Source organism: Xiphophorus couchianus, chromosome 18, assembly GCF_001444195.1.
Source record: "Xiphophorus couchianus chromosome 18, X_couchianus-1.0, whole genome shotgun sequence".
NCBI lineage: Eukaryota > Metazoa > Chordata > Actinopteri > Cyprinodontiformes > Poeciliidae > Xiphophorus > Xiphophorus couchianus.
Genome location: NC_040245.1, coordinates 2,828,095 through 2,854,020, shown reverse-complemented (window position 1 = coordinate 2,854,020; position 25,926 = coordinate 2,828,095). Strand labels below are relative to the sequence as shown.

At 36.2% G+C, this 25,926-nt stretch overlaps 1 protein-coding gene across 2 annotated transcripts in view; it reads right to left on the bottom strand.

Moving 5' to 3' along the window:
• tyw1 (tRNA-yW synthesizing protein 1 homolog (S. cerevisiae)) overlaps window positions 1-25,926 on the bottom strand; it is a 43,059-nt gene that overhangs the window by 11,661 nt on the left and 5,472 nt on the right. The window contains exons 8-14 of one of the 2 annotated variants that reach the window (XM_027998975.1): window positions 20,398-20,530; window positions 17,720-17,772; window positions 17,519-17,637; window positions 14,513-14,622; window positions 13,291-13,468; window positions 11,107-11,242; window positions 5,050-5,160 (exon numbers count right to left, since the gene is read on the bottom strand). In XM_027998975.1, coding sequence (XP_027854776.1) covers window positions 5,050-5,160; window positions 11,107-11,242; window positions 13,291-13,468; window positions 14,513-14,622; window positions 17,519-17,637; window positions 17,720-17,772; window positions 20,398-20,530 — 840 coding nt within the window. The remainder of the gene's footprint in view (window positions 1-5,049; window positions 5,161-11,106; window positions 11,243-13,290; window positions 13,469-14,512; window positions 14,623-17,518; window positions 17,638-17,719; window positions 17,773-20,397; window positions 20,531-25,926) is intronic. The other variant, XM_027998976.1, reaches the window with a different exon arrangement.

Here is a 25,926-nt window from a genome sequence, read left to right as displayed (position 1 = left end):
AGAGAAACAAAGTGTTTTGACCCCACCTACTGATTAGCAATTAGCAAGTAGGCTACCGAACAAAGTCCGTCGCCTGCTTGCCTGGGCTTGTTCATCACCACCAATAGGAAACACCTGTTTTGCTTCTCCCATTAAACACAAAGCAAGTCTCGCAATCAGCAGCAGCCACATGGAGGAGGAGACGAAGACCACAACGACTGCAACTACGTCGGACACGGCTCCAGGGGAACCACCAGCTGGTGATGAGAGCCCATGGCCTTATTTAAACACAATATACTCTTTCGTGGGTGTTAAAGATTCGTCGTACCGCATGCAGTTTATGTTATTCCTACCCGAAGATGTGGAAACTCTATCTTACAAAAACTCCCCGTCCAACTTGAAGAAACACATCGAGGTAACTTCTTATGAAATGGTTATAATCCTCCTGTTTCAGTAACTATAGCTTGGTCACTAGGCACTACTGTGAAATCTTGACCTTAAATGAACTTTGTTTGGCATTGTTTCAGTTCCATATGTGGTGTATTTAGCTTAGGCCTAATGTTGACTGTAGCAGGCTACCTAGACTCCTCTGTTCAAGGGGGGCAGAAGCCATAGCGATAGCAATTTAGACTAAATTTAACGAATATAGGAAAGGCATGCAAGTTCAAAACCAGGTTTACAGATGCCAATAAGCTGCATTTCCCTCTCAATTCTTTTTTTCTTTTGCATAATGACCAGTTGTGTGCACCACCTACTGACTGTAGCATTGACTGATTCACTGATTTGTGAAGTAGAGTAATCGTAACAGATCTTTTTCTTCATGTTGGCCGCATTTTCTGTACTATTTATTTTTCTCATTTTCAGCACTGACCTTACTTGAAGGGAAAACTTAAGGCTTACAAAAACTTTGTATTTTTCTGTCCTGGAGGGTTTACTAAGAAGCTGGTTCAGTTGTAAAGCAGGTTAAGTTAACCTTGTGCTATAGGTAAAGCACCTAATTTTCTTAACTAAATGATGCCTGCAGGTATATCTATTAGCAGGTTTAATTTTGCCTGCACTTGGTTGGGTACATTATTTTAAGTGTATTTGACAAGTTTACCAAAATATAAAAAAAGTCATTCAAACTGCATTTGCCTTGTTTTACTTTTTACTTATACTTTTCATTACATTACTTGAGTACATCCATTTTTACAGTAATTTCCATACTTAAGTACAAGAAGTTTCAGATACTTTAAGACTTTAACTCAAGTAACATTTCAGTCAGTGACTTCGACTTTTACCAAAGTCATATTTTGGAGAGGTACTTGTACTTTTACTTGACTCTGAGATTTTAGTACTTTATACAACACTGGGATTAAACGATTAATAACTGGAAGAAAAACATGGTTAATAGGATATTTGTTTCTTTTTTTTAGGGAATTTAACTGACATGAAGCTAAATTTTTGCCACTTGATGAGATCTGGGTAGAATATATTGGTTGATTTTTACCTTAAATGAAAAATATTTAAAAACTTTTGTGCAGTTTTTGCTTAACTGCTGCTCTAAATATGTTTTTATTTAAGCAAATGACCTTTTTTAGAGTCAGTCATCTAGTTAATGCTTATTTATTTTAATAATCACGATTAATCGTTTCCAAGCCTTACTCCCAGCAATCTCAAACACTGCAAAAATCTTACCAAGTTTCTCGAGCAAATATCTTATTACACTTGAAACAAGACAAAACTAACTTACAAGTAACTTTTCAGTAAAATGCAGGAGCTTGGTTTAAATCAATAATTCCTTAATATTGATGAAAATGTACTAGTTGCATTGGCAGACATTTTTCCATTTCATAAATTAAGTAATCAGTCAGTGGAACTAGAACTGCGTTGCTAGGTAACGGGCTGATCTTGGCAGAGGTTGCTAGGTAACGGCGCCGTGACGGTTGATTGTGAAAAAAGTGGAATAATCTACTCTATAGTGCTTTTTAACCAATATTAAAGAATTACTGACTTAGAACAAGCTCTTATTTCTTGCTGAAAAGTTACTTGTAAGTTAGTTTTGTTTTATTTTAAGTGTACCAAGATATTTCCACTAGAAATTAAACCAAAAATATTTAGTAAGTTTTGGTGGGGGTTTTTTGCGGTTGCTGGGACAATTATTCGGATTAATCATGATTATTAAAATAATTAATTCACCATTAACTAGAGGACACTGACTCTAAAAAGGGTCATTTGCTGAAACAAAAACATTAGAGGAGTAATTAAGCCAAAACTGTACAAAAATATTCACATTTTGAATTTAAGTGTTTACATCCCTGCTGTTGTTTGCTATTATTTACACTTCTTGTATATAATCAGTTTTTTTTCTTTATTTAAATTGTAGTATTCTACTTTGAATAGCAGCTGTTTACTGTACAGAACACTATTGTTTTCTGTTTTATATTTTTATTTTGTGTGAAGCTACATAATTTGACTTACCCGTCGCTTTGTGGCTTAATTTCCCCAGTGAGGGAGAAAAAAAAGGCGATTTCTATTCTTTTCTATTTTATTTTCTGCTTTGGGCTCAGTTCACCACCAACCGGTTTGAATTAATGAACGTCGTCACCCTGAGGAGAATATCAAGCATTGAAACTCGACTGTCAAGTAGCCAAAACGCTCTCTAAATTAGAGGATGTGGGAAATTTGTCTTGTGTGGGAACAGGCTTTTCATGAATACTAATGCTGGCTAAAGCTTTTCATCCTGCAGTGGAAATGACAGCAGCACAGAATGGGAAGAGGGGAGAGTTTGAGGCTTGTATTCATGAACAAAAGGTAGGAGGTCTCCAAAACAACCTCTCCAAATTAATTCACTTACTCTTGTGCAGTGGAATTGAAATTAGGTGCCGCTGAATATCAACTCTGGTTGATGTGGATCTATGAGGAACTCCATGTCAAGGAGATGAATCAATGTCACTGAACTACAGACTGGACTCATCCTCAGTTCAGAGTTATTAACCTCAACCAATGAAATTATGAAAACTGAAATTGAGAAAACATTTTTGTTAACTGAAATAAATAAAAACAGTGATTAATGGTGGAAAACTGTAAATAAATGGAATTATCTGGTGCATTTATAAAACTAACACTGCATATCAAATGCTTAGATTTTGTGTATATGAATCTATTTATTAGTCTTTTAAATGTAAGTGGCAAATTATGGTGCTCCATTCTCCTCCTGGTGGCTACGCTACGCTAGTACGCAAAATGGTGACAGCAAGAGTTGGAAGAAAACTCCAGATTCAGTTGGTTGTTTGACAATAATTTAATGAAATTTTTGAAAATGAAATCTATGGAGTACTCAATACCTAACCCTTATATGAACCCATTGCAGCATGACGTCACATCTCTGCTGGAAGGCAAAAAGCTGCTAGCTGATGATGACTAGCACTGGTTTTAGCTTAAAGATGTAGAAATAACGCACTAAATCTTGAATGTACGAGTCCCATATAAAAGAAAAAGGAACTCAGTGCTTTGATACTAGTTATCAACACTACAACAACAAGATAGCGAGGAAAGGAAGAAGTTTTAATTCATAAAGAATAGAGGTAGGTCAGCTATGCTAGCTTGACTATGACAATCTTAACGTGTAGATGTGATGTGAAATTATGTGTGTTTCAGTTCAGTTACAAAATAAAAAAAGGCGACCTAAACACCAACTCTGACAGGTCATCAGTAGAGCAGGTGTTTAAATTAGCTAATGTTAGCTTAGCTAATAGCAGCGGTAGCTAATCTAACACAACGATCACTTATTGATAATAGCAAATTAAACATCAAGCCTGATTATTGCCTGAACCTACCCTGATGTTCTGTTCTTTGTGTGGGAAATGTTTGAGTGTCTTTTGGTGTTGAATCTTAAAACATGTAGTGGCGTTGTTGTCAGTTGCTATGACAACGAGTGTGCGCGTGGTGTAGCCGACAAAGGGAGCGAGAAAACAATGTTTTTGAGTTATTCTTACCATTTTTTCTACATTATTTTCCCCCTTGCTGTGGTGCACTGTACTACATCAATAATACCTACATCTCCAGGTTTCATTTAGTTACAGTAATCGCTCCAACGCAGCGGCGCAGCTGTGACGGATGTGAAAGAATCGTCTTTTTGCCCTCCAGGGTCGTGCACATGCAAGAAATTTCCAGATCTAAACAATAACATGAAGTGGGTCTATACATGACCACAATACAATACTTTTTAATCATCTTTTAATTCTGCATCTAAAAATTAACCAACGTATGAAAAAACTAAAACTACTGATTTTAAAATATCAATTTTAAATATAAAATACAAAAAATAACTCGTAGAGTTAAATGTGTTGCGTCAGTAATGACACAATACAAGAATCAAACACTGATTTTGTTACAACTATGTTTTCATCTGGCAGACCTGTTTTATCCACAAAAGAAACAACAATATCATCAACAAATATTTGCTTGCCTTTTTCTTCCCTCCGACTCTCGGCTGTTTTTATATAAAAGAGCTTCAACTCTGACAGTTTTTTTTGTTTTGTTTTTGCAGCAGAGCTAATGTAATCTTTTAATATGTAGTTATCTGTTGTATAAAAATAATAACACATCAAGTGTGGATACAGTAATTGAAACAAAATTTTAGTTCAGATAAATGTGCATATTCAGCTTGTTTAATAATCCAGAAAGACAAAATAAATGCATGTGTACCTGACATCTCTTTGTTTCATCAAAGTATATTAAATAAGCTTTGGAGAAAACATTAAACTGTCTAAATATTTGTATAAACAAACACTTCTAAGAATACATAATTAGAAACACAAAATAAAACAGCAAAACACCCGAAACACTGAGTTCCTTTAAATTTAGAGTTGCTATTATACCATAATAAACACTAACTATCATTTTGACGTGTAAATGGTGACTTTGGTAAATGGTAATGTATCAATTGTTGATTTTTGTGTTTCTGTGATGTAAAGCCCTTTGAACTGCTGTTGCTGAAATGTACTATACAAATAAAATGTGATTGATTGACTGATTGATTGAAAAGTGCAGGAATGTACAGATATTTTATGGATGTTGCAATCTTACCTTGACCTCGATGAAGTCGGGCTGACCCAGAGCGATGAGCTCGGCGTAGGCCTGCAGCTCCTCCACGTTCCAGGCTTTCACCAGCGTCAGTCGGTAAACCGTCCTCTGCTTCTGGACCACGGAAAAAAGACGCAGAGGTGATAAAAGTAACGGCAGAAAAACTCAGAAATCAAAACTAGCATTTTGGTTTAAATTTTACATAAAGAACAAGGATTTATTTGATTCAATTGGAAACTTCTCATCACTCGGGATCTATCTTCTGCACAGCACCTGTTTGAGTAGGCTACCATCAAGCAGGCTCAGAGCATCTTGTCTGATGTTTCACATGTGCTCGCATCAGAATATGTTCTGGGAGAAGGTTCAGGGTTCCCCTGTGCAAATATAACCGTCTGAAACATTCATTTGTACTACTCTCCATTAACTAGATAAATGGCAGACTAGCCAGGCATGGACGGAGTAACAGGGGCTTGGTTGACCTATAGACCTTTAAACTTTCATTGGTATCTTCAAAGCCAAAGCAGCACAAACAATATTTTGCTGCACAACCAGCACAAATGTAGCACAAACGTTTGACACCATTTTTGTCTGATTTGCAGAAGGTGGGGGAGCCAACAGGACGCTGCTGCTGGCGTTCTGACTAAAACCAGGACGGTGAAGCACATCACCCAGTTCTACAGTCTTTACTCCGAGAGAATGGACTTTAAAATACTGATGTTAGTTTATAAATCACTGAACGGCTCATTTATCACATTTACAATAGAAAATTTGAGACATAACAAAAAGTATTTTGCATTCAGTCTAACTTGATATTAAACAGAAACACATTCACTCAAAATCACTTTGGTGCACCCAAATTTGCTTTTGCTAAATTTATTAAACTTGCCTGAATTAACTTTTATACTTAATTTCTAATACAACTATCTGTTCATGGACAATATTGCATGCCAACTTTACTGTTGAGGTAAAAAAAGAAAATCACAATAATTTGCTTTTTCAATTTTGTTAATATATTTTAGCAAAATTTGACCCCTGAGACAATAACTCTGAAAGTTTCAACATTTAATTTCTCTTTGGGATCAATGAAATATGTTTGAATTTGCATTTAATTGAAACCTTTAGACATGACTGACCTATTTGGTCTTAAAATACCAACTTCTGCCACATTTTTAGTCATTTTTCTACTTATCACATGTAAAATAAGGTCTTGCAATTTTTTTGCCAGTTTTTCAATACGGTTCATGATGGAGTTTAGTGATATTTTACGCCTAAATGATCATCAAAATTAAGTGGTGTAAATGTAAAACAACTACTGGGAAGAAGCAAAAACAATCCAAAGTAAAAGTTTGATAACCAGTCAGAAGGGAATCATTGATTAAAATATCTAAAAGCAAAATATAAAGAAAGAGGAAAAAGTCAAGGTTTGCCCTAAACTGTTTATACTGAATTTCTAATACATAATTTAAAGATTTGAGTTTAAATGCTGGCGGTTACTGCTCATAAATAACAAAATTATTCTGTTACATCTAAAATTCAAGTAAACTGTCCTAGAAAAAAATCTAAAAGAAATATGATATGCGCCAGATGGGAATTTATTTTAAATATGATAAATAATAGAAATGAAAAGCCTTTGCTTAAAGTCAAAATATATCTGCTGTATTACGTGACAACATGAAGGAGAATAAGGAAAAAAAGATGAATATGTCTGCATTCACACTGCAGCCTGAAGGGAATTGATAAGAATTTATTGATACCGGTTCCATTATCGATTTCGCTTATCAATTTGCTTCTCTTTTCAATTCTCATTGAGTTCGTACACAAACTCTTTCATTCAAAATATGCACCATGTTGTTTTCGATTTAAGTAAAAATAAAACTTTCTTAAACAATAAACATTTTAACACGAAATTTAACTTCCTGCACATCAACGGTTTTTGTGCCGTGAATATAATAAACGATCCTCGTCAAAATTTACTTTCTATTTATTGAATACGACAGTAAAAGTTAATGTGAGATGGAGATTATTCATGTATTCATAAAATAACCAGGATGTTGCTCTTGGTTATGTTTGCATGTTTTCTCTGTCCTACTGACTGCATGTTTTCTTGTTTTTAAAAACTTGTTTGAAATAAATAAATAAATCAAATCAAATAAAAAAACACATATTTTGGAACGGTTTTGATGCGACGCCATCTTACGGAGCGTGAGCAATACGTCATCATAAGTCACACGCTGTGCGAACCTATAAGCAAATCGTTAAGCTTCCAAGTAATTGAACTACTTTCCGATTTTGTTTTGCTTTAATGTCTTTTCACGACAGTCTGAACAACACAGATTGGATTTTTGGAGTGGATCTAAAGCCGATACGAATCTGGTCTTTTAAAATTATAAGATACGCTCCACCGTTAGCATCAACGTTTACTTCTCTGAACGCTGAGCGCTTCTTCTTCTTCTTTTTTTTTTTTATGGTAGAACACTGAGCATGCTCTCTTGAGTGACGTTATTGCGCCCTCTACTGTGCATGCGTGATGTTTGGAGATCACATCTCATATGTTTGGAAAGCACGCAAAAATAAAGAAAATTCTGATTTGCGTCACTTCAGGCTGCAGTGTGAACCTAAGAGAAACATAATGGCAAAGAAAAGTTATCATGAGAAATGGCTAATCAAAACAAAACAAAAAGCAAATAAATTGATGCTTTTCAGTGGTCTCTGCTGCCCACCGGTATATAAACAACAACAGGATGTTAAAGAAAGAAAGACTGCAGCTTTCCCTTTATGTCCCTCCAACTTCTACCTCGAACTGGAAGGTTATCTGTGGCATTAGGTCCTTTCAGCCCAGCAGAGACGAGGATAATTGGCCGGCAGCAGCAGGGAGGTGAGATATTTCAAGCTGCCTCCGTTCCAAATCTGACACGAATGCACAACTCTGACAACTCCCAAAGCGACGGCAGAACGGCGGGATGGCGGGAGGCCAGGTGGAGTAAAGGAGGACGGCTGTCAGACAGGAAGCAGGCAGGACGGCAACGCAGCAATAAATGAAAAAATAAAACTTTAGATGATTTATTATTAGACACTTATATCTGGAAGGTGCATAAACTACCGAAATGTGAGATGACAAAATTACTGCATTTTAGTTGTCTCCAATTTAACAGGTAAATTTCTGATTAATTTGATTTATAATCTGCAACAATTTAGATCTAAATATAATCAACACAATTTAATCTTTTCTCCTTCAGACGGATTAAATAAGCATTCTTTACTACCTCCAGTAATATGCAGTCTTCCATTCTTTTTCATCTTTATCTTAAAAAATATATATGTTTTAATTGACCCCCAAATAGTTAAATAATCCAATTAAATAATTACAACCTGCTGATGTAATAATCCATCTGGAGCACCAAACTATCTGATACAGAATAAAAATATTGAGCTTCAGTAAAGAAAAGAAAAGAAAATATTTAATTTGTTTCCAGATGTTCTGATTTTAAAGAAAAAGTTTCACAAATCGTGTGACGCATTTACATTTAATTAAATACTTTAAGTTTGATCCATATTTTAGATTTTGAACTTCATGTCTTATCCTGAGGGCAATAATAAATAAATCTCTAAATAAATCTCTCATTATTTTGCCATTTGGCAAATAGAAATAATTTTGGTGATTCTGATGGACCAAAAACAAGAGACCTTTGGTCTGATTTAACTTCAGATGGTGAGGGGGGAAAAAACTGTTTATGGCTTTTTATTTGGTGTTTGTAAACTTCTGGTTTCATCTGTGTCACCAACTATGTCAACACAACAAAAGCTACAACTGTACATCTTTGAAAAGCAGAAGTGGAGCCTCCTGCACAACCAACAAGAAAGCAGGAAGTAGTTTCTGGATGGTAAGTCAACAACAAAACACTTGCCTTTTCCAGCAGCCATTGTACAGCGATAAACCCAGCTGACCAAACGTGCTGGAAATCAGCTTATGTTGCTAGGCAACGGCGCAGTGCCCGTTGATTGTGACTTAACAATCGAGAAAGTTTTGAAACAGACACCAAAAAACTTTTAACAGTTTTTTTTTAAGTGGTTGGGCTGAAGTGGAAAAAACAAAATGTGAATTCTGCACAATCGATCACCTTTAACCACTCGTTCGATTCATTCAAGCAGGAATGCATCTAAATGTTTCAAACTGAATCCATTTGTGCAAGGAAAGCATTTTAACATTTAAAAAATCTATAATATGACTCAATTATAATAAACTGAGAAGGTTTTTGGTGACTGAATCAATCTTTTTACTGTTAAAGGCCACAGAAAATGAACTTACCGAGTATTTTAACTTTATTTGATGCATTAAGGATAAATGAAGCCCTGTTCTTTCCCCAAACCGCTGCAGTTACCTCCTGTGTATATTTTTATGTAGTGTTGCAGTAAAAATGATGAACAAGGTGAAATTAAAGTTAAATGATAGATCCCAGGTGATCAGTCTCAAAATTAGCATTTTCCTACATCTGAAGCTGAGTAATGAATTTGCTACTTGCTTGCAAAAGCTTTAAATAAGCAGAAGAGTGTTATGATGTCTCCTCTGAGAGACTTAAGCCCACGTTTCTTCCTTTGGCTGCGCAGTGGTCCATCAAATCGCTGCTTTTTCTTCCTCCTTTAGTGAAGCACTAAGAGAATCGATTCATGTAATCGAAGGTGAAGAACTGGTTGGGTTTTTAAGAACAAAAAGGGAGATCTTCAACTTTATGGCAGTGGAAGTTTCAAATTAAAGATGGTTTGCTCACGGTTACGACTCCATAAAAATAATCGATCCCATCTGGAGGAAACGTCAGAGAGTTTGGCAGAATGTCGTCTTATCTTGGTTTCAGAGAAGCCGAAGTTCGAGTCAATAAAAAAATATTAATTTAATTAAACAGAGCGCAATTACAGCGTGATGATAAGAATGAGGAACCGATTCAAAATATTAATGAAACCGTTTTACATGGGACTTAATTAAGTCGGTTTAAGCAGATAAAAGTAGGCAGCTTCTTTAGTTTTTTCACAATATACAGATAAAATATATTCATTAAAATTGTAAAAATGCGTTAATTTCTTGCTGGGCTCCACAGCAAAGTGGAAAACCGTTAAAGTACAACTCAAAACCACGTCTTTCTTGCTCTCTGTATCAACGCAGCTACGCGCTGACAGTTGCTATAGCAACTGACAAAAAAAAACAACATATTTCCCACACAAAGAGCAGAACATTCAGTCTGTTGCAGTATTTTGGTTTTAGGCTTAATGTTTATTTTGTGATTATTAATAAGTGATATCGCTGCACTTTACTGTATGGCTAGCTACATGGCTAGCTCCATGGCTAGCTCGCTGTTACTGTCTCTTACTCTGCAGTTGTGGAGTCACAATGTCTGGGATCATGAGCGCCCCCTGTCATGAGGCAAGAGAACTGCCTGCCTCACCTCTAATCTGTTCTCTGGTTTCTGATCGCTGCTCAGCACACGAAACATGTTACACACACAGTTGGTGACAAAAAACACTGAACATTATGTACATAAGCTACATTATGGAAAATCAGTTCATACATGAAATGTTTTTAGCCATTTTATTGGCGACATACAGCCAGGAGGAACATCGAATGGCAGCCAGTGCCGTTAGCGAGAGGTTGATCAATCCCAGGTGAGGCTCAGCTCGCTGCTGCCTCACCAGCTGCGCTTCTGAGCATTTGAATGGGAAAATGTAAAAATTCAGCAATTTTGAAGAAAACATAATCAGAATTGCTAAAGCTAAATGAAAAGTAGGTACTTTATAGTACAAACCACAGGGTGAAAATAGCAATATAAATTATTTTTATCATATTTTTCCATTATGACAGGTGAAGCAGAGCCTCACTTGCCTCCCCTAAAAAGAAGTTAGTACCCGACTCTGAAAATAAAGGAAAGAGCAGCAGTCTGTAAGAGCCACTGTGGTCTCATCACTGCTCCAACACCTGCGTTGGCCATTAACCCTTCGATGGATTCAGGTGCGTTGCAGCAGGGAAGCATCTAAAAGTTGCAGACCAACAACGTTAAAACCAGCAGAACTTACTTTCTCTCCCAAAGCCCTGAGGCAGTCGAGGAAACGAGGCCAGAAGTCCTTAAAAAGAGGCCGATCAATCTTCTTCAGGCTGTCCTTGGTGCTGGCATCCACACTGACGTACAGCTGAGTCACCGGCACCAGGTTCCTGGAAAAACAGGAACAATGTGTGCACACACTTTAAGGCTTTCCATATGACCAAACCGCTAACAGGACACATGCATGCCTACTACTACAGCTCAACGCGTGAGAAAATCCAATATTTAGTCACTTGTTTCAAAAGATAAACTGATTCATTATACAGAGCGAAATATTTCAAATTCAAAAATACTTCATTGATCCCAAAGGGAAATTAAATATTGTCACTCATTCAAATTCTTCAGAGTTATTGGAGATAGTTATGGCTGTTGGGAGGAGAGATCTAACATTTGAAGCCTGTAGGGTTAGGTTTAGGGTTATTCCCTACAGGCTAATCCTAATCCTAACCATTAGGTTTAGGGTTATTCCATACAGGCTAATCCTAATCCTAACCATTAGGTTTAGGGTTATTCCCTACAGGCTAATCCTAATCCTAACCATTAGGTTTAGGGTTATTCCCTACAGGCTAATCCTAATCCTAACCATTAGGTTTAGGGTTATTCCCTACAGGCTAATCCTAATCCTAACCATTAGGTTTAGGGTTAAGAGCTAGAAGGGGTAAGGTGATATGATGTTCATGGAAAGAAACACATTTCTAAATGATAAGGACAACTGTAAAAAGGTGATTTCTCCACATTCTGAAAGAAACAGCTCATCTTCACCCAGCTGCTGACTGGTGTCCTACCTTCACCTTGAAGGACGGGTGTGTGATAAGTGAGCCGCTGACAGGCTAGTTAGCCGAGTTATAGGATGTGCCAGTGTGGCATGTCTTCACAACCTTGAAGTGGTTCTGGACTGAGAGGTTTAAAGATGCTGAGCATTACAAAAATCCATTTGAACTCTCAAAAAAAACCCTCTGTTATATCACTTTCAGAGAACTTCTCAGAGATTTTACTGTTTTTTTAAGATAAATGTCAAGTTCCATCAAAATCCTGACTTTTACTATAAGATACGTCATGTTTTGAATCAAAAAAAATACTTAAAGAGTACAAATTTATTTCAAATTCAGCAAAAGTTCTGAAAAGTGTGAAGGCCAGAGCTTTCTGTCAGTCCACAACTTACCGGTTCTCCCTGTTCTCGTCTCAAACTTCCTCTCTGACTTCTTCATGCACCTTGGAGGCAGTCAGGCTGTTCCACATACTCAAACTAAAAACTTTCAAACAACTCTACTTTATTTATATGCTGCCACCAGGCAGCCAGATATTTCTCTAGCAGGGTTTCTACAGCTTTCCCCCCCAACTCAAATTTAAGACTTTCAAGACCATTGTGAATGGAATTTAAGACCTATACCTCCAAAGAAATGCACAAACTTCATCCGGTCAACTGGATTTGCACTTACTCATGACAGAAAGCTAGTTAGCAAGTTAGCAAGGGTATATTAGAAGCTAGTTAGCAGTAGCCTCAAATACAGGGAACAGTGAAGTGAGTGCAACTTAAAAACACAGACTGTACAAAATGAAATGTCCTGTCAAGACAAAACTTAAGTCATGCATGTTAATTTTAAAATAACAACTTAACCTCTTCCATCAACCTGCTGTGGAACAACAGATGAAAATTAGCCTCTTTGGCTAAATCTGGCATATTTATGTGATGCATTCATGTTGATTAATATGCAAATAAATTGAGTTCAGAAATTCACAAGACCCGTCATTAACATATCAAAGGCCAACATAGTTTTGTGATGAGCTTAAGACTTTTTAAGGTCTTAATTTTAGATGTATACATTTTAAGACTTTTTAAGGATGCACAGACATCCTCTCTAAAACAAAGGTTATGTTCTACAGATTAGAAATGTTTTTAACTAAAATTAGAGACAATACTACTAATTTATTTGTAAAGCACTTTAAAACAATATTAGTTGCAGCAAAGTGAACAGATAAAATCAATAAACATTGAAAAAAACAAAATCAACATTAAAACGCTAAAATGAAAGTAAGAGCAAAAGTCTCAACGTGTTTTAAAAACCAAATATTAAGGAAACTTCAGGAAAGCCCTGAAAATTAAAGGAAAGTTTGGCTTTTTCTAAGCAAAACTAGTTTATTTCTGCTTTCTACCCACCTGATTTCCTCTGGGAACTGAGCATTTGTGACCAGGAAACTGGAGATGTGATGAGAGTGGAGGAGGCGAAGAAAGGTGTTGATTTCTGGGTACATGATTGGCTCGCCCACCAAGGACAGGGCGCAGTGCTTGGCGGCCAAACCCTCCTCGTATCGCTCCGGCTTCACTCCAGGGACGCCTGCAGGGAGAGAGACCGTCCCTTCAAAGGTCAACATCCTCAAACTGGTCAGTGGCAAACGGAGCAGAGTTACAGGTAGAGATACGAATCAAAGTTTTATCAGCAGTTTAAACGGCTGGGCCTCATGACAGATGGAAAACGACTAGACATTTATAGTCAGTCTGACAGCAAGGGCGCTCATAAAGATGAGAAACGGATGAGAGGAGGCTGAAAGCAGGGAATTAAAGTGAGGGAAAATACATTTTTGTAGATGAGTTGAAAGATAAAACAATATTATTAAGGAAGAATTCTCAACTGTTTTAAAACTAGAAAACATAAACCCTGTTTTAAAGAACGCATGATCAATGCAGAGTATTGGCTTGACATAAAAACCCCACAAAGAAAAAAATAATACATTTTTTTATTAATTTTAATGAATTTAAGACATTTTAATGGGTTTTTATTGGGAATATTTTTCTAAAACCTTTCAATTTAAAAACATGAAAATCATTTTCCCTAATTAGATCGCTTTTAGTTTCATAAAAGTCTAAACGCAACTCGCTCAAAATGTGGTCAAATTTTACTCTTGGGATGATCATAATTTCTCATTTTTGCTGAGCTGTCGCCCAACGACCAGCTGCTCTCTGCCAACCTGGAATCAGATCAAACTCTAAAACTAATAATGTTTGCTCTCTTTTCTAATCATAAAACGTCTAAACAGGCTTCCAGCATCTCAGCTTAGCAAAAACCGTAGAGGGACAAAGTGAAGTCAGGCGTGCCAAACGGAGAAAATACTCAGCATGTGTGTGGGACACAGTTTGAAAAGTGATTTATGAGGTACTACAACAAGGGTGTGACAAAACAGCAGGCACAGCAGCCGCATTTTAATCTTCTCTCCGCTTCATTACACTGAAGGTTACGAAAGGTCGTGAGCAGTAAACAGAAGCGGCGGCGAAGTGTGCATGATAAACAGAGGCGGCGTCTGGAACTGCTGTGAACGTTTTCCTGAGGTCCAAACAGCGTTGCGCACTCCGAGTTCGACCCAGAACCTGCTGGAGTGCTCACCTCTGAACTGTCGGATCATGTTCTGGTGCTTCTCCAGGGAGTCCTGCAGGATTTTCTCTGCCGGGTCCATTTTCCAGCGCCACTCGGTGCCAACCGGGTTGGTGTGGTGTCTGTTAGAGACGAAACGAGAGACGAGGAGGAGAAGAAGTTTAAGTAAAATACTGAAGAAGCTCTTAACCTGATCCTGCATCTTGTTGGATGGATTTATTCACACCTGCCATTTTATACTTTGCTTGTCTTATGTGAACATACTGGACTTAATATTCTTTAAAGGGGAATTTAGTGTCACTTTGTAGCAAAAATCAACAAACTATGTTACTTTTAGTTGCAGTATATGTCAAATAACTTTAAATAAATTTGACTTTGTGATTTAACACCTTCAAATTGGGCCTCTGTCTCTTTAAAAAAAACACCTTCTCTTTCTGAAGCTCCGCCTTCAGGAAGTCGTCACAATATGGCTCCTCCATTAACCCTTTAATATCGTTAACCAGCGTTTCACTGAGACCGGTTAGGTGTTTGCTAATTACTGCTGGCTAGTCTGAAGGAGCTGAGCATGGGAGGAGCTGCGCCTCGAAGGCGGGGCTATGTCCAACCAGACGTTTTGTAAAGCTAAATGGTTGCCATGGAGATTAAGTGATTTCTCAAACGTGCATGAAAGAATCAAAATACCCGTCCACACAATCCATGCTTGTTTAATCTTCTTCTAATTGTCTCCCAACAAACTTTAACATTTTATGTTCATACAACTGAGATCTTTAAAGTCCAAGTTGAAACCTCTGGGTTTTTGGAGATTTCTGTGAGCGTTAGTAAAGTTTTGTTTTTTTTACTACATTTATGTACTTAGATGTTCAATTTGACTCTTTCTCTTATAAATTATAATGTCGTGCCTACGCCTTTCACAATAATTAATAAATCAATTAATCGCATTGTAAATTAAAATAAACTCAATAATTTATCGTTTTCTCTCTTTCTACCAACAACTGGATGATAAAAGTTTTCAGTCTGGTGTTTTGGTCTCAACTAGCTAATTTTTTTTAAAGGATAATTTTGTTTACAGAGACTTTATGAGTCATTTTCTTTGTTGTTTTTATTGTTTTGTTAATTTAATTTATATATTTAAAATGTCTTCCAGTTCCAGTGTTAAATGTTCATTAGAATTTAAAGTTTATTGATATTTGAGAACGATTTCTTGCATATTAATGCCATCATTACTATTATGTTACTTGAAAATGGTCTCAAAATAACAATATTATCGTTTATCGCAATAACATCTGAGATGATTTATCGTCCAGCAAAGTTTGTTACCATGACAGGCCTTTTGGGTAAGGTCTTCCTTAAAAGAAAAAACAAATGTAATTTAAAATATACTCATCTAACATTGATGTCTATTTATAATAAATCACAACAGTGTGGTCTATTCCAAGTACCGTCCTCAAGTCCCCTGATATCACTCTCAACAATCTAATAGCAGCTGTTGTGACAGCGAGGTGAGGGCAGGAGCAGCGATGCATCTGCGCCCTGAAATAGCTTATTTCCTGTCATCCCACATATCGGCCTTCAGACAGAAAGGCAGATCTGTGGCGACAGCCGCGAGGTTTCACTGCGGCACGCTCCGACGGCAACCTTTCCAGCTCCACACAGCCGCTGTTTGAAACTAAACCGGAGGAGTCTCAACGCTCAGAACCAATCAGCGTTCACATTTCAACTCAACGCAATAATTACTTTCATTCACCAACAGGTGGGAAGATGAAGACACGCGTATTTGGTCAGACAAAGCATATTATAGTAACGAGAACAAAGCCCACACCGCAAAAACACAAAATCTTACCAAGTAATTTTGTCTGGTTTCTAGTGCAAATATCTCAGTGCACTGGAAATAAGACAAAACTAACTTAAAAGTAACTTTTTAGAAAGAAAGAGGCTTGTTTTAAGTAAATAATTCCTTAATATAAATGAAAAAATTCTAGTTCCACTGGCTGATTCTTTCACCTACTGATGAAAAACAATGAAAATGATTTGGAAACATTTTATTTTGCCTAATTTAGTTATTTTTTTAATATGAATTATTGTCATTTTGGCTTTTAAAATACAAAATATTTCCACTTAACTTTATATTTTGGTGCATCTGATGATGTAATTTTTAAATATTAACTGATTGATAATTTGATCACTTACTCAGTACTTGAGTTGACATTTTACCAAATACTTTTTACCCTTACTTTTTATTTCTTGGACAGCTACTTTTTACTTTTACTTGAGTAGATATATATTGAAGTAGTGCTGCTCTTACTTGAGTACAACTTTTGGCACTTTACCAACCTCTCTTTATGAGTACTATCAAAAATGCAATCAGAAAAGGATGCAGGATTCAGTTTTTCTTGTTTTTAGTTAGGAAACAGAAAATATAACATGTTAAGCTTCTATCTAAAGCCAAGTATCTTTTCAGCAAAATACATGAGCTTGATATAAGTCAATAATTTCTGAATATTGTTAAAGAAAGTAACATTTCCACTGGCAGATTGGGTTGCTAGGGAACAGGTTGGGCTTGGCTAGGATTGCTAGGGAACAGGTTGGGCTTGGCTAGGGTTGCTAGGGAACAGGTTGGGCTTGGCTAGGATTGCTAGGAAACGGCGCAGTGGAAACTTAAGCTTCTGTCTAAACCCATCCATCCATCCATCCATTTTCTGTTCACCCTTGTCCCTAATGGGGTCGGGAGGGTTGCTGGTGCCCATCTCCAGCTACGTTTCGGGCGAGAGGCGGGGTTCACCCTGGACAGGTCGCCAGTCTGTCGCAGGGCAATGTCTAAAGCCAAGTACTCTTAAAATAATACAGAACTCACTTACAAACATCTCTTCAGCAAAATAACAAATAAAAATATGCCGAAGTAGTTCTACTCTTACTTTAGTAGAATCTTTGGTTACTCTACCCACCTCTGTTATATTTAGCCACTTTTCAGACAGATTTATGTATATAGTTACCGTACTGTGTGCTGTAATGGTTGCATACCTCCAGCAGAAGACGCATTTGTTTGCGCAGGCCAGGCTGGGCGTCGTCTCCATGCAGCGATGCGACTCGATGCCGTAAAACGTGTGTTTGTAACAACCTCCTCTCCCTCGTAACATAGACTAAGATCACAAACAGACCTCTGACTGTGACTCAGGCAGGTTTGGTGGCCCAGTTGGTAGAAAATGTCTAATTATTTTTTACCTTGGTCCATCGGCACAGCTTCACTCCGGAGTGACTTCCAATTAACTTATAACCTGAAGGGGGAAAGGTCAAAACATGTTGATGAGTAAGTAACTGAATGGGTTTGAAATCATTAGAAGTATCTTCGTATTGATCCATGGCCTAATTGTGATAAATGTGAGAAAAAAGGTAAAAGTTTGTTTGTATTTTAGACATTTGGAAATTTAATTGAAATGAATAAATCATTTCATGTAAAAGCACAGCAGAAAATTCGTACAAAGAACATTTTCAGAGACTTCATGGTTCATTTTATTTGTTGTTTTGGTTGTTTATTTTAGATATTTAAAATGTTTTCCAGTTCCAGTGTTAAAGATTCACTAGAATGTAAAGTTGACTGATTTTCGGGTTTGGGTTCCTGTATTATTATTACCATCATATGACTTGAAATTGCTCACAAAACAACAATATTATCATTCTGAGACAATTTAAAGTCCAGCAAAGTTTGTAATTGTGACTCTGGCAATGTTGCTTTTAACACAAGTGTAGGTTGGACAAAACTGCAAAACACAAAATCTTACCAGGTATTTTTGTTTAGTTTCTGTTGCAAACATATCTGTACATTTGAAATAAGACAAAACTAGCATACAAGGACTTCTTTACATAAATAATTCCTAAATGGTGAATTAAAAAGTACTAGTTCCTCTTGTAGATTATTTCACTTATTACAAGACAGGGGGACTAGTACTTTCTCATGAGTATTAAGGAATTAATGACTTAAAACAAGCTCCTATTTCTTGCTAAATTGTTACTTGTATGTTAGTTTTGTCTTATTTTAGGAAACTAGACCAATAAACTTTGCAACAATGGTAGAAAGCAATATCACCAAAACAGAAGACACAAAAATAAACAAAAACTTGTAGAAAGCAGGTAAAGTTGTAACATCCTGAGTTTTGTTGATGGTGGGTTAAAACTTTGCTGGGAACTCAGCAGTAGTTTCGGCAGGATGTGACTTTTGCGTGTGCACTGTGTTAAGAAGCCTGAAACAGGAAGCCGGTCTCCCTCAAGACCCAACGCCACTGAAACGAAGCCAAAACCTTCATCCTCTGTTCTTCACTTCCTAATAAAACCAACCACCTGCCAGGAGCGGCTGCTGCCAACATGGCACATGAAACGGGTCATTATTTGGTCAAACGGAGTGAAGCCTCGCTAAGAGGCGCTATTTATAGCGGGTTCTGTAAGCTATCAGCAGGAAATGTTGGCTGAAAACGGCTGGCCTGTTAATGTGGTACTGAATGGTACTGATGGTCCAACCTGGTAAAAACATGACATTTTTACAGAAATCCTGTCTTTAATTTGATTCAGTAGGAAAAAATAAAGAATATTTTAATCTAAATTGTTTTTTAAGTTGATCAGATTGTCTAGAAACTTTTAGTTTTGATTCCTGGAGTTTAAATATGAAACCCTGCCCACTTATTTTAGCCAATGTTCAAAATGGGAAAGACAAGGAATCACAGTGAGAAGCAACCCAGAAATGCTTTACAAACAGCAAAACATACTATTCTGGTCACAGTTATTATAAGATTATTTTAAATAATTATAATTCAAGCAGTTCAACCAGCATGTCTTTACACTGTAAACCTCTATTCTGCGCAGGATGAAACTGACAAAGCTTGACGTAATCCTCTAGAAACTCTGGCCTGAAAAAGGCAAAATAAATAAATTATTAGAAAATACAAATTGTGGAAAAGATGGAGATGAATACTTATGAATAAATAATTTTTTTAGGTTTGGTTTCTGAAAGATGGTTGTTAAACAAATGCAGGCAGAAGGTTTGAGAATTATCTCTCCAATTTTAAAATTAAAACTAAATTTAAACTTCTCAGGATTTTTGATGCTTTTTCACTCATTTTTGAGGAACTTAGGACTGAATAATAAATCAATAAATAGTAATTGCTATAGACATGTGTTCATCATCACATGTCTATAGCAATATATAGACATTTATATGTCTATATACAAGTCTATATATATAGACATGTATATGTGTCTATATAAAATATTCAAATTATTGAATATTTTATTTTATGTCCAACAAAATCTTCAATAATTTCACTGAACACTGATCCAGAACCGCACAGCATTCTGGGAGATTTGGGCAGAGGTTTAGCTTTAGCTTTAGCCTAAATCTTTTCAGGTTGGCGGAATCATCTCACTCACTCGCTTACTCTTTGGTTGCCAAGCAACTCACTCAGCTGTTCTCCGGTTGCCTAGCAACAACCTGAAGAGTAATGTGCGCAGCAGCAGTTTAATGTTCCGACATCTTGCCTCATTAACTGCCTAAAATTTTTAAAAAATAACGGTGTGGAGAGAAAACAGAGAAAGGTCGGCAGGATTTAGAGTATTTAGATGCTTTAGAAGGAGTCGCTGTTTCTTCACATGTTTATTTGCGTGTCGCTTTCTGGCCTTTCTGTAGATTTTTAAACCAAAAACCGGCAACATGGAGAATCACCACTTATTCTCTATAAACAGGTGTTCCAGCTGCAGCATCCAATTCTTCCTCCTTTCTTTAAATGTTAAAATGAAACCGAAGATCTAAGAAGAACTTTCTAGCTAATTAAGTAATTCTTTTTTTAATGTTTAAATGTCCTCGTCTGTCGTTTTCCAACCAGTTTTTCACATAAAAGTCAGGTTTTCCTCACCTTGCTTGGTCAGTGCTTCCCTCAGCGCCGGGGTGATCATCTCCCTTCTCTCCTCTTCATCTGCAGTCTTCATCACTCCGTTCTGTTTGGACAGTTTCACCATTTGGCCGTCTCCTTGATCCTCTTTCACACCCTGAAAAACATGTAAAACCCGTTTTAAAGGTTTAACTGGGGTGTAATAATATGGCCAGGAGTTAAAAGAAAAGATTGTTTTGACGACAGAAAGTAACATGTTTTTCTTTTTTAACCCAAATGTTAAAAATGTCGATCTCTTTTTGTGCTTCTTGCAGAAGAACATTTATTCATTCAAATCATAGTTAAATTATCTTTATTTATTCAGAAACTGATTAGGATACAGACACGATGCAGCGTGACGTCAGATCCCACAAAAGAAAATGTTTGTGTTCGACTTTTGCGTCTCTCTTTGGTGTTGAATCCTGATACATTAGTTGGTGGTGTTGTCAGTCAGTTACTACGGCAACGAGACTTTGCGAAGCGAGAAAGACGAAGAATACATGCCGTTTTGAAATTCATAATACCTACATCTCCCCGTTTCATTTCATTAATAAAATTATTGGTGGTAAGTAAAAAACAAAAATCGTCTTTTTGACCTCCAGCTTTGTGCACAACTGGAAATTTACAGATGAAGACAATAAGATGCAACGTATAGAAGTGATTTTTCTGATTTTAGATCACTGTATATACTGTATGTGTGCGTATATTTGGATATTTTCATATTTATATTTCTAGCTTAGCCTTATTTGGTGCTTTTTCTACATTACATGGTTTTTACTAGGCCCGAGCAGCAAAGCGCTGCGAAGGCCTATTGTATCTGTACTGTTTCTTCTTATTATTACGATTCTGCCCCCCCAAAGAGGCGCCTTTTTGGGGGCTTTATCATATTCAAAAACTCACCAAACTTGGCGGTCGCGACTAGAAAATTTAAAAATTTTGAATTTTAAAGTTGTCGCAAAAATCGCAAAAAAAATTGCTCAACGGCGGCAACTAGCAATTTTCTGTTGACACAATGGTATGAACGTACTTCATCGTAGAGACATGAAATTTGGTACACTTGTAGAGCTCACCAAAAGACTCAGAACTTACATTTAATGTTATAAGCCAACTATCACAGGAAGTCGGCCATTTTGTATTGAAGGTCCATTTTTGACCTCGATTTTGACGTTTACAGCCTTCGTATTTGATCGAACTCCTCCTAGGGATTTTGATTGATCGGCTTCAAATGGCCAATAGGCCGGAGCGGTGCTTGCTGCCCGAGGCTGCTTGCAGCTTTAATTGTAATTTATTTTTCCACTCTGTCCCCTTTCAGTTCAAACTTCCTGCTTGTGGGACAAATAAAGGATTATGTTTCTTATTTTATCTTATCTTGGTGATGCACCAGTCAACCAACCAGCAGGCCTGTCACAATAAACAATAAATCAATTAATCGCATGATAAATTAAGTGAAACTTAATCATTTTCATTTGCTTGATTTATCTTTTTTTTCCTCTTTCTTTCTCTTTTTATCAAAAACTGAGTGATAAATGTTTTCAGTCTGGTGCTTTTTTGAAACATAATTTTGTTAGCAGAGACTTCATAATTCATTTTGTTTGTTGTTTCAGTTGTTTTATTTATTCATCTTGGACATTTAAAGTGTCTTCCAGTTCCAGTGTTTAAATGTTCATCAGAATTTAAAGCTTATTGATCCTTGAGAATGCCATTATTACTAATATGTTACTTGAAAATGGTCTCAAAACAATATTATCATTAATCAAAATAACTTCTGGGAGAATTTATCGTCCAGCAAAATGTGTTACTGTGACAGGCCAATCAATCAGGGATCAAAATCAATTCTCCCTTGATCAGAGGATAAAATATTTAAAAATCAATTTCTTTTTGTATGTGAAAAGCAGAAGATGAACCATATCAACTTCTTCTTTGATGCACTTTGAACTTAATAAAAGTATCGATTATATTTTCATGGAATAATAACACTCGTGTAATTTCTCCCTTTTCTGCTTAATGAAACATTTCTACTCCTATTTATCAGCCCTGAAGGTTTATAAATACCCTTTTGGTTTTGTAAAAAATACATTTTATGTCAGATTTTGTTCCTGCATGCCACCTTGTTTCCTCAGGTCGCCGTATCTGACATTTCTTTGACATTTTACTCTGTGTGGGAAAGAACTGGTCGGGTTTTATGACCTTTCTCTGCTCTGCTGGCAAGTTTTTGCTTCACATCACTCCTTTAGAACTTATTTCTTATATTCCAAAGGTTAGAAGGTAATTTATTAACATCTACACACAGATAACACACTACAGCTCCTAGTCTACAAAAGGCTTTTTAACCAAAATACATTCATAAAACGGTGCATCAGTATCAATGTGTGCAATTTCAAACAACTACTAATATGTTTCAAGTGGCACTGATTCATGTTGGTATTATATTTTCACTGAGCTTCATGCCAAGTCCTCATACTGATGCAAAGCTCTGAGATACGGAGGGCCATAAAGGACAAAAATTAAATAAATAAACCCAGAAATTATTGGAAAAATGCTCTATAAAACAAATAAATATTTGATTAAAATTTTTTATAAATAACATCTTTTTAAAAAGTGAGATAGAAAAGATAAATTCTTATTAACAATATTTCTGCGTTTGTCTTAACTTTGAAGTAACTACAACAACAATCACCAAAGTACTTTTACTCAAATGCAAAAAAAAGAAATTAATCAACCCCAAAAGATAGAAACAAAACGATTAGATTGGCCTGTCTTATGATAAAATAATGGTGCAAAACCTTTTTCTTAAGTTTTCTATCTACAATGAATTACATTTTACTTTATATTACTATTGAGCAGATAAACCTAAACAAAAATAAATACTTTTTGTGACCCGAAAGTGTTTTCAACTTAACGATTTTGGCGTTCATGGAAAAACGTTTGGATGCGATGGTTTCTACTCAGTTACCAGCAGGTTCTTGTTTTGCTGTTAAATCTGCTGAATCCCATTTATTTGACAGATTAACACCTTTTTATCCCGTTAATGCAATTTGTTTAAAAAGTTAAACATCCCAGAGACACGCTGCGTTTCACAAACAGGGGATCGATAATCCCCAGAAAAGCCGCCAGCAGAAAGGTGTGATTAACGAGCCCTCGCCCGTAAAACGACAGCTTCACCCAATTACTGTGCAGCTGCCACTTCCTGCGCCGGTCGGCGGGGATTTAAACGTCGGCGCGTTGCCTCAGCGGAGCGGCGAAGGAGCCGATACCGAGTCAGCAAACATGTCCAAACTAAACCGACGTTTTGAAAGAACGCCGGAGACGGTGTGCAGATTTCTGCATGGATGGGTTTTAATTCGGGGTTTTAGTTCCTTCTAAGGCTGAGTGATTTTAACATGTTCAAGGATTTCCCTTCAGTTAAGCTTTTCTAGGATAAAGAATTAAAAAAAATGTTTAATCTAATTAAAGGTTTCTGACTTTAAGCTCTCAGATTATGAGGAATTCAGAGTGAATGAATGATCAGCTGCTTTAAGTGAAAAGAAATGTTTATTTTACAGAAATATTGGAGATATTGACAGCGAAAAGCTTCACATTCATCTTTTAAAAGTTGAAAATGACCTAAAAGATTCTGCATAGATTAGAAAAATAAATAAACACAAAATGCTGTCATATTTATTTAAAAAAATATGGGACTAGTTTTGCTGCTTTATTTATAAAAAAGTAATTCCCAAAATGTAAAATTTTATATACATTTACATGTTTTTATGGAAACTAAATATATTTTAAAAACTGCTAATGCAAAAAACATGTACAAATTGTACTGAAATTGCCCTTTTGTTGTTTTTCTAATTAATATAAAATATGTGATAAACATTATTAAAAACACTACACATTTCTTTATTCAAATTATTTTTATATGTTTTAGTAACTGGGAACAAAACATTAACCAGTCTGGGTTTTATTCTCTGTACATTCAAATAAAGAAAAACAAACTGAACTTTTGTTTTAAATAGAAAACTGTCACATATAAAACCAGACATGTTCCACATGTTGCAAATTTATTTGAAAGAAAACAAAGTTCCTGACAGAATTAACTAATTTTAACCCTTAATCTGAAGCGATTATCATTATCCTCCTGTGGACGAGACGTTGGAAAAGAAAACAACGCCGCAGTTTGGTTTAACGATCCATTTCAAACAGTTTCTACCTGGCGACACATGAACAGCAGCTGGTCTGCGACGAAGCTGTGAACGTTTATGTAAAATCAATCAGTCCAACAACAGAGACGATGGCGCTCTGCAGGACACAAACAAAAACTCATCACAAAATTTATTAGTGACGCGACTCTCGCCGCTTAAAGTTGTACCTAGAAAATTCTGCAAATAGGGAAGTTTGTTTACAAATCATTTTAAAATTCTGCAAATAATGAGCAATATTAAGGTGGAAATCCACTCTACTGCATTAACTTTGCATGAAGTTAAAGCCAAATTAAACACTTATTTTTTTGTTTTTTATATTTTGTGATATTTTACATAAAATGTACAGATTTTATTTTCTTAGCATAATGTAAGTGCTGCAGTTCAAACTGACCTGATGTGTAAATTCTGCTCCCTTAATGCCGCTATAGAAGAAATTGTGTTCTTTGTATTCTTTTATCTGTCCGAAATATGTTAAATAAGTAAAGTTTGCAGAGTCACTGCAGCTTTCCAAGTCAAATGTAAGACTTTTTAAGACCTTTTAAGACCATTATGAAGGGAAATTAGGACCTTTATCTCCACTGAAATGCATGAGCTTCGTCCAGCCAACTGGCAATAAATTTGCACTTACCCATTATAGACTCAAAAAAAACTAACAAGGCTATGTTAGCTAGCGTACTAGCTTTGCAGCTACACAGCTAGCAAGGCTATGTTAGCTAGCGTACCAGCTTTGCAGCTACACAGCTAGCAAGGCTATGTTAGCTAGGTTGCTAGCTTTAGAGCTACACAATTAGCAAGGCTATGTTAGCAGTGAGTTACAAACTGTTGCCTAACAGAAAAGTCAGAGAAAAATAAATACGTAAAATATACAAGATTAAATAGTCCTGGCAAGACAAAACTTAAGATTAACTTAAGTTAAGTGATTAACTTATTAAAGGCCAATTTACTTTATTAAAATGAATTCAAGACATTTTAAGGCCCTAATGTTAAATATATGACTTTAAGACTTTTTAAGGATGCACTTAAAAGACAAATCAAAGCATAAATCCCAAACTTAGAAATCCACCAATCGATCGAATTACATGAATTCCTGAAGGTGAATGATTAGGGAAAAAAGCAACTACAGCTGACGTCTGTTGTTTAGGACCAAAATAAGCCAAAATTTAAGACCTGTGATTAACATATTTAAGGCCAGTTTACTTTTTGAATGAATTTTAAAAAATCCACCAATTAATTAAATCAATCAATGCTTTAATTCTTGAATGAAGTTCAGTGATCAGAAAAAAGCAGCAGGATTTTCTTCTTAAAGCTGAACCACAGTTGGCAGAAACAT